At 39.6% G+C, this 13863-nt stretch overlaps 1 protein-coding gene across 12 annotated transcripts in view; it reads left to right on the plus strand.

Annotated features, from left to right (window-relative positions):
• PCGF5 (polycomb group ring finger 5) overlaps positions 1-13411 on the plus strand; it is a 57709-nt gene extending 44298 nt beyond the window's left edge. For 3 of the 12 annotated variants that reach the window (XM_084845813.1, XM_084845812.1, XM_084845815.1), the window contains exons 6-9: positions 469-614; positions 2582-2680; positions 4001-4090; positions 10242-11710. In XM_084845813.1, the coding sequence (XP_084701939.1) occupies positions 469-614; positions 2582-2680; positions 4001-4090; positions 10242-10289 (383 nt within the window). In that variant the 3' untranslated portion in view covers positions 10290-11710. Of the gene's footprint in view, positions 1-468; positions 615-2581; positions 2681-4000; positions 4091-6363; positions 6552-10241 lie in introns of those variants that run through there. The other 9 variants (XM_084845805.1, XM_084845807.1, XM_084845811.1 and 6 more) reach the window with 7 other exon arrangements.
• The last annotated feature ends 452 nt before the right edge of the window (positions 13412-13863 follow it).

The raw sequence follows: 13863 nt of genomic DNA on the forward strand, positions 1-13863 counted from the left end.
ATATTTTTATCCCTGCAGTAGTGAGGACTTGCCAGCTTATCTGGAGGCACCCAGGCAAATGTTTGAATACATGGCCAGACCATGTTACCTGTCCTGTGTCCTGAGAAGGGTCCTGCTGAATCCTTAACCAATGGAAAATAAAACATGTTAGGTCAACATCACTAGTGGGCATTTTTGCCCCAAAGCTGGTTTCAAGCTGAATCCTCAATCAATATTTGCAATTATTTTTGCAGCTGAGACCAGTGATTTATAGAGTATTACCTAATTAGATGATTACTTAGTTTTAGCTTGGTTCTAATTTACAACATGCCAATCTTCCAGCACCATTTCATTGAGTTACATCTCATTAATTTCAATGGAGCGTACTTCCAAATAAGCATTGCCTGAATTGCAGTCCTAAGTCCAGTGGTTTGAATAGTGTGGTACATGTGTAATTGTGGTTTGTTTGTTTTTTTCATTTTTCTGAAGAAAATCCAAAATCTGAAAATCCCAAAGATGATGAAGATGGAGATGAAAATCAAGAGGATAAAGACTATCACAGGAGTGACCCACAAATTGCTATTTGTCTGGACTGTTTACGTAACAATGGGCAGTCCGGGGATAATGTAGTAAAAGTGAGTTTTGAAAACATTTTATGCTCCTTAAATTATTAGAATGGTACAGACCATGGCCCCATCTACACCGGGCTGTTACTCCGGGGCGAGTGCGTGTTGAGGTTCCTCGTGATAGATGACACAGTCGCCACTGCACAGCCATCCATGGTTTTCGCCCGGAAAAAGCGGAGGTCCAAGGAGTCGTTTTACTGCGATTTGGGGGGTTTGCTGCAAGTTCTCTGCCATCTGTTCCTTCCCCGAACTGACTTCGCATCTTATAGTGGGCGTGTTGTAGGCATGCATAGTGCCTACTTCACTCTGTGATGCTCCTTTAGTCCCCCATCCCTTCGCAGCTGCACAGTTACGGAGGCACAGAGGGGCGTTTTCATCTATTTAATCACACTTCCACACAATTTTGCAGCTTCGTATCTTCGAAATGGTTGTGGGCTCAGTACCCAAGGGCCGGGGAGGTGGGGTCTTGGGGAAGGACCAACATCACTCCAGCCACCATTTCAGAGCAATGGCTAGGCACGTAGCGCTCACGCTTGTGAGTTCGAACCATCGCGAGAGTCTCAGGCTGGGGAACTGACAAACTGATGGTGCAGAAATGAAGGAGCACAAAACACTCACTTTTTACCTAAAAAAAAAAAAAGCACCGCAGAGCTCCTCAAATACAAAACAGCCACTGAACTGTCACACCCGCACAGTCACAGGACTGCACAGCTGCGCATTTCAGTAAAATGGCCAAAAAAAGGGGCACGGTGAATCTGTGAGGGAAATGCGCAGTACATCATGAGTGTATCACAGGGCATGCTGACTCGAAGCTGAATCACTGTGCGGTTGCGACAGGGTGGGGGGTCAAAGCGGCCCATATAGATGCGGCCCATTTTTACAGTGGCATGCTATAAATCGCTTAGGCATGTTACAGTTGAAAATGGTCATGTACTGTACCTATGCTCTTCCAGAACTATAGGAAATCTGAACCCTTCCCCTACTTTACCCTGTAACCCCATGCTGTTTTTTGCCCATCTGGGCTCATTTTCAGTCTCTAAGGGCGCAATCCTATCAAGATAGGCATCCGCCTCTGAACTCGGAGGCGACCGCCTATCCAAAGCAAAGCAAGGGAGGCACAGGGGGGATCACTCCCTCCACACCTCTCCTGAGTTGCTATTTTTCACTAGACAGCCATTTTTGGCTGTCCAGCGGCTGTGGGGGGTGGGAGGGTGGGGACGACTGAGAGGGGAAGCTGCCATATGAACATTGGATGTGTCGTACGCACAGCTCCACTCTCCCCGCCCTGGAATGTCCCCAGAATGTCCCTTTTCAGTGACTCCGTACTCCTCTTCCAAGTGTGGAGGACAGGGCTTCTCCACGCTGCCTCTGAGGCAGCGCGGACAAGGGCGGAGGTCGGTTTTCTGGGAACCGACCTCAGAGCACAGGCTCCAAGGCTGGTTCCCGGAAATGAGCATATCCTATGGCCCTCTAGACAGTGTCTAATGGCCATAGGATTACTGCTTAAGTCTAGTTTTAAAAAATAAAAATACCAGTCAGTAACATTTGAAGGATTCAGCATCCTGCTCCCAACTAACACTTCTCTACTTTAAATCATCTTGCCACTTTACAGGTTTGTGGCAATCCCAAATACAGTGTGTTGGCAAATGTGCAATTTGGCTCTCGGATGCAAGTGTTCTATGAATTACAATATTAATTAAGGTTGCCTTTCACTTGTGAGCAAGCATTTATATTTTAAACTTGCATGCAGACCAAAACAGCACTGCTGCACCTGAAATGATAGGTAGAGCTTGTAGTATCATCATACACTGTAACTTCATTATATGAAGCTGCCATAAAGCTTCCACATCCTAAATGTGTTCTATTACTGTCTTCCTCTCCTCATCCTATGAATGTTATCGAACAAGTTTGTCTTTTATTGGTAGCTTTTGGGAACAATTGTGTGGAGGTTTACAGTTTTTTCTCCTTTCCTTTAGGGACTGATGAAGAAATTCATCCGGTGTTCTACACGAGTGACTGTAGGAACTATCAAGAAGTTTCTTAGTTTAAAATTAAAGCTTCCAAGTTCTTACGAGGTATGATGGGCAGCAGCTCAAAGGTTATATTTCCCTTGATTAAGGTTAAGTGGACTTAAAATGTCAAAGCTTTAAATGTATGTATGTATGTTTGTTTGTTTGTTTGTTTTTAATGCTAAACATGGAGTGTGAGATGAATCATCCAATCTTTTGCATATTTACTGAGAAGTCAATCCGCTGAGTTCAGTGAGACTTACTGTAATGTAAATGTGCATAAGATTGCAGTTTTAAGTGTCATAATCAGGATAAGATGAATCAGAATAAACTTGACTTCAGTGAAAAATATTACTATTTGCACATACATCTCCCCCAAAAACTAGCACTTCCCCTGAAACGTTTTTCTCCTAACTCTGTTTGTGTTATGGAGGATAGGATATATTATAATAAAAATGGAATAGGAAATATTGTCTGAGTCAGACAATGAGGCATTAATAATCCTCACTGGCTCCAAGAAGCTACAGGTGAAAGCAGGTGTAGGATTTTAAGAAGAGTTAAAGTAGATATTTTATCGATGGTCTGAGCCCACCTTCACACCTGGTACTGTTGAACACTGGTATTTATAACAATAAATAGTCATTTGGAGAAGGACCATAGCTCAGATGGTAGAGCGCATGCTTTGCATGTAGAAGGTCCCAGGTTCAGTCCTTGGCATCTTCAGCTAAAAAATAAAGTTCAGGTAGCAGGTGATGTGAAAGACCACTGCCTGAGACTCCAGAGAACTGCTGCCAGTGTTGACAGTACTGGACTAGATGGACCAGTAACATGGGCAGCTTCCTATGTTCTTATGCTAAATCAGGCCTCAGTCTCTTTTTTTCCTCATGCACCAGACATGACGCATTTTTGAAGTGCGTTTTTCCATGTATTTTATTTGTACATCCTTCACCTTGCTGTTTCAAAAAGTCACAAGCATGTTATTTTCCTATGCCTCTAAGAAGCCCTTTACTAATGTATTACTGGGGCCAAATGGGCCCCAAGTAAATCATAGTTTAAAAAAAAACACTGAGAAGTGTTTGACAGCTGCAGTGGATATTTTCCCATATGTCACCTTCCAAGCTGCTTTTTACATTTTTCTAATTTTAAGCAGCATGTTCAGATGGAGAACTTGAGTCTCCTCTCAGGAATGAAAGTGCAAATATATGTGAGCATGTAAAAGGAACTATCTGGATCAGGGCCATTTTATTTTATTTCAACTAAACAGTTACTTTGTACAATTCATTCTCATCATTTCTCCTCTTATATGCTTTGCAATTGTCTTTATGACTCTTAAGGTTATTCTGTGATTTAATATACTTTCTATGTTCTTTTTATTTTCTCTTTTAGCTGGATGTACTATGCAATGGGGAAATCATGGGGAAGGATCACACTATGGAATTCATCTACATGACAAGATGGAGACTACGAGGAGAAAATGTAAATAAAATATAACTTTATTTTTTTTAGTTTGCTACTTTTGTGTATTTATAGCTTCTTTGCATATTTAGAAGCCTCAACAGCGATTCCTACCATTTTTACAGTTTCCGATTTAAACAAATATCTCTACTGTTTGAATTCAAGACAAAACTTTGACTTTTGGCAGGTGCACAAAGGTAGAATGTACATTATGCTCTCTGAATGTTATATCTAAAAGTAAAAAAAAAAATTCAGGGCAGGAGCCATAGCAATTAGAGCACATGCCTTGTGTGCAGAGGCCCCAAGTTCATTTTCTTGTATTTCCACTTAAATGGTCATATAGCAGATGATGAGATAGAGCTCTGCCTGAGACCTGGAGAGCTGTTGCCAATCAGAATAGGCAATACTGGGCTAGCTGGCCCATGTGTTTCATTATAAGGTAGCTTTATATATTCCTATTTTTCCAGGTGGAGGTACACCACCACTATCTCAAATCCAGCGGAAACTGTTCATTGATCAATGTTCTCTCACACACTACTGGCTCCCTGTAGTTTAGGTCCATGGTTCCCAAACTTCTATGCTATCATGCTATGATAAGTGATAGTTCAAACCATAATGCCTGCCTAGGCACAGGGCATAAACAGAAAAGCCACTACTACCATCTGGCAATTTCCCCACTGCTGGAAAGAAAAGTAGGAATTAAGCCCTGGAGTGCTTCCAGACGAGGCTTTCATTGTGCCACTGCTCTGCTTCATTCACCTTCTAAGGGAAAAAAGAGATGGAATAGCTGCACAATGTCTTCTAATGGTTAGCACTAGGAACCCTCTGTCTCTGGAAGCACCCCTGGCCTGGAGTCCAGAGAGAAGGGAGGCTTGCAGCCTAGAAATGGATTTATCTCTGAAAGGTGCAGAGGAGGTCAAACCATCAGTATGCCAAGCAGTTTTAAAGAGAAGGGAAAACTGGAGGGCACTTCAGCATTTCTCATGAAAGGTCAAGTAATTTAGATTGCTCCCAGAGGGCATGTACCTTTATAAAAGGTATAATTTCATAATGATGAGCCAGGGGGTAGCACCTCTGTACATCGGTAGCATGGGTACCACCTGTTCTTCTGGGGAATGACCAAGACAGGTTGAAAAACAAGCATCAGGATTTTTGATGAATTTTTGGGCTCAATTCATTTGATGAAGTCTGATACCTTCAGCTTGAACTGAAATAACATGATCCAGCCAAAGCAAAGTTCTTTTTTTTCCTGTTGGGTTTACTCAGATAAGTTGCATTATGTGCTTACACATCTTCAGTTTAAGTAATTAGAGATTAATAGTGCTTAACTTTGTCCGGGTCATGCTTTTCTGTAAAGGAAGATATTGACCTCCTGATTGTAGTGTATAATCAGAATAAAATTTTATCGCAGAAAGGCATTTTTTAAAATATAGAATCTCTGTTATGTTTTTAGTTTAGCTTGTAATAAATTAGGAACAAATTGTCCTTTAGGCTATTACCATTTTTAATCTATGGCCTATACTAAGTCACTGCTGAGTAGGGTTAATTCAGAGATTTTGCTTCCATTAAATGTAAAATAATTAAAACTAAATTTGTTTATTTGTGAATATTTGAATGCTAAATTGTTTGTAACTTCAATATTGTTTGCAAGACTTATAGCTAATCCTGCTGCTGTCTGGCTTAGAGCCAAAAATATTGTTGTTGTTGTTATTTTATTGTGGCTTATTTTTATGGTTTTATTTTTATACCATCTTTCTGCCTTAAGGCACCCAAGGAAGTGGAAGGCATTTCCACTCATACAGGGGAAAGTCCCTAATTGCCCCCCCACACACACACACACACACCTACAGCACTACCAGTGCATCCTGAAGAGAACTGGGGATGTTTCCAGAGCACCCCAACTCTCTGCAGCCAGTTTTGAGAGGGTGGGGACTGCAGACTGTGGGGGTGAGGGGAGGAATTGGCAAAAAAAAATCCACCTCTGTTGCAAGCATAAGTGGTTTTTTGTTTGTGCAGTAGGATCTTTGGATCCAGCCCTATAAATCTTAAGATCCTTCCAGTTCTCCTGATTTAAAAAAAAAAATGCAACTTTAAAAGTTGCAGATGGTTACAACAAAAATTGATCCAGTAGAAGTTATAAATTTTCCTATTAATCTCTGCTAGCAAAACAGTACCTGACTTAATTGTAAATAATTAAAATCTCACATGTGAATTTTTTAAAAAATGGAATGACTAATAATCCATGTCCAGTTGTGGATGCCTCTTATCTGATCAGAAAATCATCTCCTTCGCAGTTTCGGTGTCAGAACTGCTCATCTTCCCAAGTCTGCTCACAGGATGGCTCTCTTTATCAGGTAAGAGGCACTCCCGACTGTACACATTATAGTCATTAAGATAAGATCAGTGCATCCATTGTAATTCAGATATGATGGGAGGTGGGTGTCCCTTTAATTCTGTATCAGAAAGTTCTTCTAGACTTAAATTAGCCCTTCAGGGTCAGAAATCTCTGTTGTTGTTGTTGTTGTTTTTAATGCTCATATAGTTTAAAAAAATGCACATGGGGATGATTTATTCATTAATTTCATTTATATCTCACCTTCATTAGCATGCTAAAGGCACCTAATAATGCCAGAATTACATAAAACAATTTCACTAAATCTGTGCAAAATAAAAATAAATGTAGAAATCTTATAAGTTTTAACACTTGAAGAATGGTTGTTCCCACTGCTAGTGTGGGGTGGAAAAATTTCCAGAAAATATTCCATTTCATAACTTCATTAGTAACAATGAATTGATGCCAGTTGAAAATTCAATATTAGGCAAACTTGGCAATTTCAGAGTTGTAATGAATGTTTTTCAGGGGATTATCCCCAGAAAATATATGAGAGAATGCACATATATCATTGATTTGTAAGCTTGGGGGTCAGGGGTGGGTAAAAACAAAAATCAGTTCATCAAGAATAAGTATGTGTTGCACTGGTTTTAATTATTGTACAAGTTGAAATAGATGAGTGGTTGTCAGCATATCATGCTCAGTTCTTTGGGTTTCTAAAATATATTAGTGTGTCAACAATTTTCAGTAACTGTCATTTTTTTCTTAAATTTAAACTATGTAACAGAAGTACATGCTATTGTCTTTACATTTTTACAAATATTCCAGTGCCATTTCTGCATAGTATTACAATGAAATCACATTAAGTGTGTTTTAATTTTTCCCTCAAATATTTCAGGTCAAATAAGTTGTGGTGAATTGGGACAAAAACCTAACATTGGATACTTTTTAAACATTTATTAACTAAATACAAGAAAAATAAACATGTTAACTTAGGTCATTCTCTAGAGCATCAGAATATTTTCTAGTAATTACCATATGCAAATCAGCCTAATTTTCCAGACATTTTTCCAGTTTAAAACTTTACAGAAAACCCACATCACTATCCATTTCTGATAGCACTTGTTGTTGAATGGCTAGCTACCACAGAGATGGCAAATGGAGAGCAGTCTTTGGCCTCTCCCTCTCCTGTGGCAGTTGTTGTTCCTGATGGCAGAAGTCTTTGATTACTCCCAGTGCTGCTGGCTATTTATAGCTCTTATGATTTAAAACCCTTAAATTGTTAGGATACAGGGTCTGTGTGTGTGTGTGTGTGAATGAATGGTTCGCATGCTTGTTTCATTAAGACCATCGGGTAAAGAATTAATTATATATATTATTTAATGGCAAGCTGACAATCCAGCTTCTTTTTTTTGGTAAAATAATAAACCAAAAGGTTAGGCCAAAATGTTACAATGTGAGTTGCCATCCTATAACTGTACTAACTCCACCAACATTTTATGTAACTGAGGGATTAATCCTATGCATGTTTAGACAGAAAAAAGTCCTACAACTCCCAGCATTCCCGAGCCAGCCTTACTGGCTGGGGAATAATGGGAGTTGTAGGATTTTTTTTCTGTCTAATCATTCATAGGATTGCACCTTGAAGTCATATTGTTGTGAAATCATTCTAAGGCAATGGAATGATCTCTGAAGTTCTTTAATACCTAAAACATTGGATGTGATGATGTATGAAATATACTCTGTATATGTCCAAGGCATGAACTTGGATTCCAGAAACATGGTAGCCAAGCAGTGGCATTTTGCATGAGATGTTGGCTGATATTAATATTTGACTTCCTTATTTGGGACTTGATGGGACTGCAGCCTAAGATTTCAAAGGGAATCTTAGGAATTTTATTATAATAGTTGCCAAAATATGTTTGGTGCAATACGCTTTTAGAACAGGGTGGTGAGTTTTGCTCAGGAAGTCTGAGCACACTACAGTTGTCAAATGGGGGCGCCAATCTTAAACATACATTATTATGTATTTTAGTTTATCCTGCCCTTCCTCCAAAGAGCTCAGGCATCCCCCCCCCCCATTTTATCTTCTTAACAATGTGTATATGTTAGGCTGAGAGAGAGTGAGTGACGGAAGATGACTAAGTGAATTTCATTACCAAGCAGGGCTTTGAAATCAGATTTCCCCAGTCCAACTGCAACCTGCACTGGCAGTATAATTGGGAATGTTAAAATCCATATAGCTTATTTACAAAGTAAGGATTAAAAGCCAATGGTAAGCATTTTTAAGTCCCACTGGTTTCCATGGGAAAGATTTAAAAACATTAACTATTCAGTGAAGTAAAGAAACTTGGAAGTGCTGCATTGTGTCCAATATGTTTAAGTCACGTATTGTATTGGTCTCTACGGAGGATTATAAACCGTCATCTGAACTGGTCATGTCACACAATTTGGGAAATTATCCAGTCCTTTGATGTTGGGGCCAGGAAGCACAGCTGCAGCTTTTGGGGTTGGATACCCTGTGTGTGGGGGGGGCGGGGAGTTATAGGTCACAACTCTTCTCAAGTGTTACTGCATCATTGTGTCATATCCTGCCTACTGGAAGAGAGCTCATAAAGGGTCAGCTGATGATTGCAGGAGCTTTTAAAAGTGCCTTTTAGTTTTCTTCTGGTCTCTGGAACATAGCCTGGCAATGCTATACCCTTGGAACCATAGATTGGTTCTGAATGGGCTTTGCATTGGAAGGAGAGTAATTTGCACTTGAGAGTTTGCCCCAGGTGTAAGCCAACTATGGCAGGTGGGGTGGGGGGAGCTGCTATTGCTCATGCAATGCCCTGCTATGCTAGTATATGCCTGGCATGGCATTAGTGCAGTGTGTTTAGGGAGGGTCCATATGTCCACTTCTGCTACAGGCTAGATGTTGCTTCCTGCAGCTTAATTTACTTAGTTCCTGAATCCCTTTCAACATCCTTTGTAGCTTGCCGTCTGTGCACAAAGACCGAGGGTAGATTGTGTTCATTTATATTTGAGCCTTTATTCCCTTTTTAATCAAAATTTACTAATGATGTCAGCAACGTTCACTGGGCACATGCCCAGAAACAAGCTTCAGGGGCTTGTTAACACTAGCCTCAAAGAAGAGGCAAGCATTCGAGATGCCCAAATTCTTCTTGGATTCTTCAGCTTGGATCAGAATCAAAGTCCGAGAAGAATTCTCCAGCCTAAAAAGCTAGCCCCAAAATGCCTAGTGCAGGATTGGGGGCATGGGGAAGGGGCAAACAGCAACCTAACACTGAACTCCCTTGGCGCAAGAGGGTCTTCAGCAGTGGGTTGCTGTTTATCCCTTGCCAGTTGCTTGCAGGACAGAAGCCACTTTAAATCTCCCTTTTGAAATCAACAGAGAACAATGCCTCACTTGATTACGCTAGAGGGTTCAATCCCCCAAACAACTGGTGGGCAAAGGCAAGATGGTCTCTTACAGGGGGTGGGCTTTGGATCCCAGCAGCAGTTTTCCCAATTTCCACCATTCAAAGCAATCTGCATGTGAATTAATGAAAATGACTTTTGCATAGGGGCCGCTTTGGAAGGTTGCACCCAGGAAAACTGTCAGTGAATTCACAAATTAGCCAATGTATTTCCTGATTTCCAAGCCAATCTGACATGACATGAGAAGAGCTCGCTCATCTCTAAAATTTTAATTTATGTTTGGTTTCTTTTAACATGCATAGATTCTTGAGAAAGTGCTAAATTCTGCTGATAGGTTTTTAACAATTATACTACACATGCTCTTATGTCTACATGCTGTCATTGTTTCTGTTTGTTCTGTTTTCATTGTGGTTTTAGTCTTATCCCATGGTACTCCAGTATCGACCCAGAATTGACTTCGGTTAGACCAAAGGGCCAGATCCCACTGAGATTAATCCTGCACTATGTTTACCCATCGACAGATTGCACAATGAATGGATGTGCCTGGATTGGGGGGACACAACCAGAATTTCAGCATGCAAATATGGACTTTTTCTTCAGTTGATCAACTATCTTTCCCCCCGCCCCCTGTTAGAGTAAGCCAAGTGCCATTCTGCTACTGAAACATTCATACGATATTTCTGGCATCAAAGACTGCAAGTTGTAGCCAAATTGTTAAACGTTTAGTCAAGAGTCTGAATCTCTGGAATACTTGCTTTGCCTGTTAGAAACCTTCAGTGGTCCATAACATTGATTACGTTAGCAGAGGTGGCCGTCTGGTCTTTCACATGTGGTGTTACAGTTGTTGTTTTTCACATTCACTATTTTACTGAAGAAATGTTGTTTAAAAGAAGTACTGTATAAAAGGTTAAAAGTATACCTTTAAAATATTTTGTATATAATATATGTTTTAGAAATGTGGTTATTGTGCCACTACCTTTTTCTTGTTCAGTTCCTCGTAGGACCAGGTATAGCTCACTCATTAGTATGCAGCAGTCTTTTTGCAGCATCTGAAAATTTAGATTTTGTTTCAGAGAAGTTACATGCAATCAGTCTGTATTGCCCTTAAATGATATAATGTCTCATAGTCTCCCTTCAGTAATGTATATGACTTAGAGTTTTGATTTGGAGAAGTAGCAAATCAGCACACATGCAGCAGGTAAGTTTATTTTTTTCTTTTAAAAAAGTCTATTACATAATAATTTGTTTAAGTACAAGGAAAAAACAGGAACTGTCACATAAACTTTACTGTAAATGATATTCTTTATCTTTGACACTGTTGCTATTGCAGGCTTCCCATTAAACATTTCATTTTTCTTAAATACTGGCAACAATGCGGCAAAGAAGTGGGTTGACGCTGGTGGTCGTAAGTGTGCTGATTTAGAGCTCCAAGGCATAAGAATGCTTCTACAGTATTTTAACATATTCAGTAATACACATCAGCATACTTAAAATGAACCCACTTAATGGCATCACAACCACATTCTATGGTTATCTGGAATCTAGCAGCTATTGTAGAAATGGTTGTCACATCTTAAACTGACGTAGATTTAATATGGTTGATAAAGCTACCTGACCAAAACTCCTGGGTATTCAGGGTTGTTGTTTTTATAAGAAGCAGTAGTGCTACAAAAATGTTGATGGTTGCCTTAGGCATCGCACATGCGTTCCTTCTTGTTAAAAAAAAATGTGTTGTGGATATCATTACAGAGATCATAATATATTGTTTCCTGTCTTCCATTACTTTTGCACAGTTAAAAACTTAAATTACAATATAGTTCAATAACCTGTACAGCTTCTAATAAACACAGTTATTTTAAAAGTAAATTACACACCATAAGTAATTCACTTTAGGAAGCTATGGTGTAATTAATTCAATTTAGTGAAAGATTACTTACTAGAGAGTAAGTTCTAGAGGAGTTACTTGGCAAACAGTATTGTGATACTTGCACAAGACCAAAACCCAGACTTGCTGTTCAGAGACCCCATGCCGAAGTCGTCATCTGTTAAATTTTGTGGGCAAAAAGCAGGAGTGCCACTTCCCTGTTCCTCCTGCGTTGGATGTAGTAGTTGTTGGATACAAATAGCTGCTTGTGCTCATGCAAGGGCTTGCACCTGCCCAGGTTTTTTTTTTCTTTGAACAGTTGACTACCACCCCAATGCCATATCAAAAACTAGTTTTGCAATTTCTTTCCGTTTCCAAAGCTGTTGCTGCATGGCATGGCATGTGAAGCTACTGTTTGGAAATAGCAAGTCTTCAGCTCCTTTGGATTCATGGAACTAGTTATCTGGATCTTAGCCAGAGATTTTTTTAGTTATATACACACACACACACACACACACACACACACCCCCCATCTGGCAGTGGACCTGATAACGTTACAGAAACCTGCTTCTGTGTACACATTAGCTCTTATAAAGTAGAGGCACATTTCCTTTAGCATTGTGTTTCATAAGAAGGCCTTTGGACATTACCTGGAAGCACTGGGAAAAGGATATGTAAGTGATTTTTGCATTTCCTTCCATGGTTCTGGATAACATCCAAAGAAGCAGTGCATGTCACCACTTTAGATGTTACCCAAAAGCTTAGAAATAAATGCATGAGCCAAACTTTTCAGGACTTCTAGGCAACAGCCAAACTGGCTCCTAATGAAGTCTCAGTGCAGATCAACAATGTACAATAACTTTATTGAAGTCCCTGAAGTCTTTGCCATTACTATCTGAAAGATCCTCTAGCAAGATCCTCCAGCATGCATGGCTGGCTCATTAGTATTGAGAGTAGTCTCCCACTGATGATATGGGAGATTCTCAGTTGGCTAGTAGCAAGTATCAATTTCTTTTGTCTTACCAATGCTCTGCCAAATTGAGCATTGTTACAAATTTTTACATGCATACAATTATAAAAACATACTTGGTTTTACAAATACAATATGTGCAATGTTTTTCTGAACTATATTCAGATTTCCTGTGCAAAATGGGCAGTTGTTTGACTAATGAGAGAAAATGTAACATTTCAGAGCTTCATGCCAACTGACAAAATACCTTCTCAAACTAATTTTTAAAATGTTTAATGTAACATTTTGTCCAAATCCTCAAAAATCTAATTTCATATAATCTTATACATTAGAAATCTGGCTTTTCACTGCACAGGAAAGGCCATGCAAAAAGCAAGCATTTGGGTCTAAACACAAAGACTTTCAATATCAGTTCAGTGAGCTCCCAGATGTTTCAGGCTGAGAACCAACACCTATTTCATTTTTTGTAACATTTTCTAACCTTCATCAAAGAGAGCAAATATTTTCCTCTTGAAAAACACATGGAAATCCAATAGACTTGTCAGCTGTGAAACTAAGAGCCTTAAATGTTTCTTGCAAATGTAAATTCCTCGTGGCCTACAACTTTACATTTCTGGTACAGTGGCATAGTGCCTCTACACAGCTGGTTGGGTAATTGTTGAAAGGCCAACCAGCTGCAGAAGATGTCTTCTGTAGAAATTTGTAACTACCTATTTGCACATTTGATCGCTCCTAAAAAAAATTATTTTGCACAAGAAAAAATTAAGATGAGAGATTAATAGAACATAATCAGACTTTTTGTGCCAGATAACGGTTACATAAATGAAGACACTAATAGTTCACCAAAGCTGTACAGTGGATATGGAGGTTTCCATTGGAAATGGTAAAACAAAACGGGGGGGGGGGGCACCACTCAGCTATGGAGAGTTGTTATAGCTCAGTGGTAGAAAACATGCTTTGCATGCAGAAGGTCCCAGGTTCTATCACAGGCATCTCCAGCTAAAAGGATATTAGGTAGCAGGTGATGGAAAAGACTCCTCTGCATAAGACTCTAGGGAAGTGCTGACAGTCAGAATACACAAATAATCTGGCCTGGTATAAGGAATCATTTTTGTGTTCTTTGAAAGAATTGCTCCATGTACATGCAGCTGTTTCCCATAGAGAAGGCTGGGCATTTTCCTCTCACAGAAGAAAATAGAAAGCTT

The sequence above is a fragment of the Heloderma suspectum genome, chromosome 3 (genome assembly GCF_057233095.1).
Source record: "Heloderma suspectum isolate Gila_16-S chromosome 3, 16-S_ref, whole genome shotgun sequence".
Taxonomy (NCBI): domain Eukaryota; kingdom Metazoa; phylum Chordata; class Lepidosauria; order Squamata; family Helodermatidae; genus Heloderma; species Heloderma suspectum.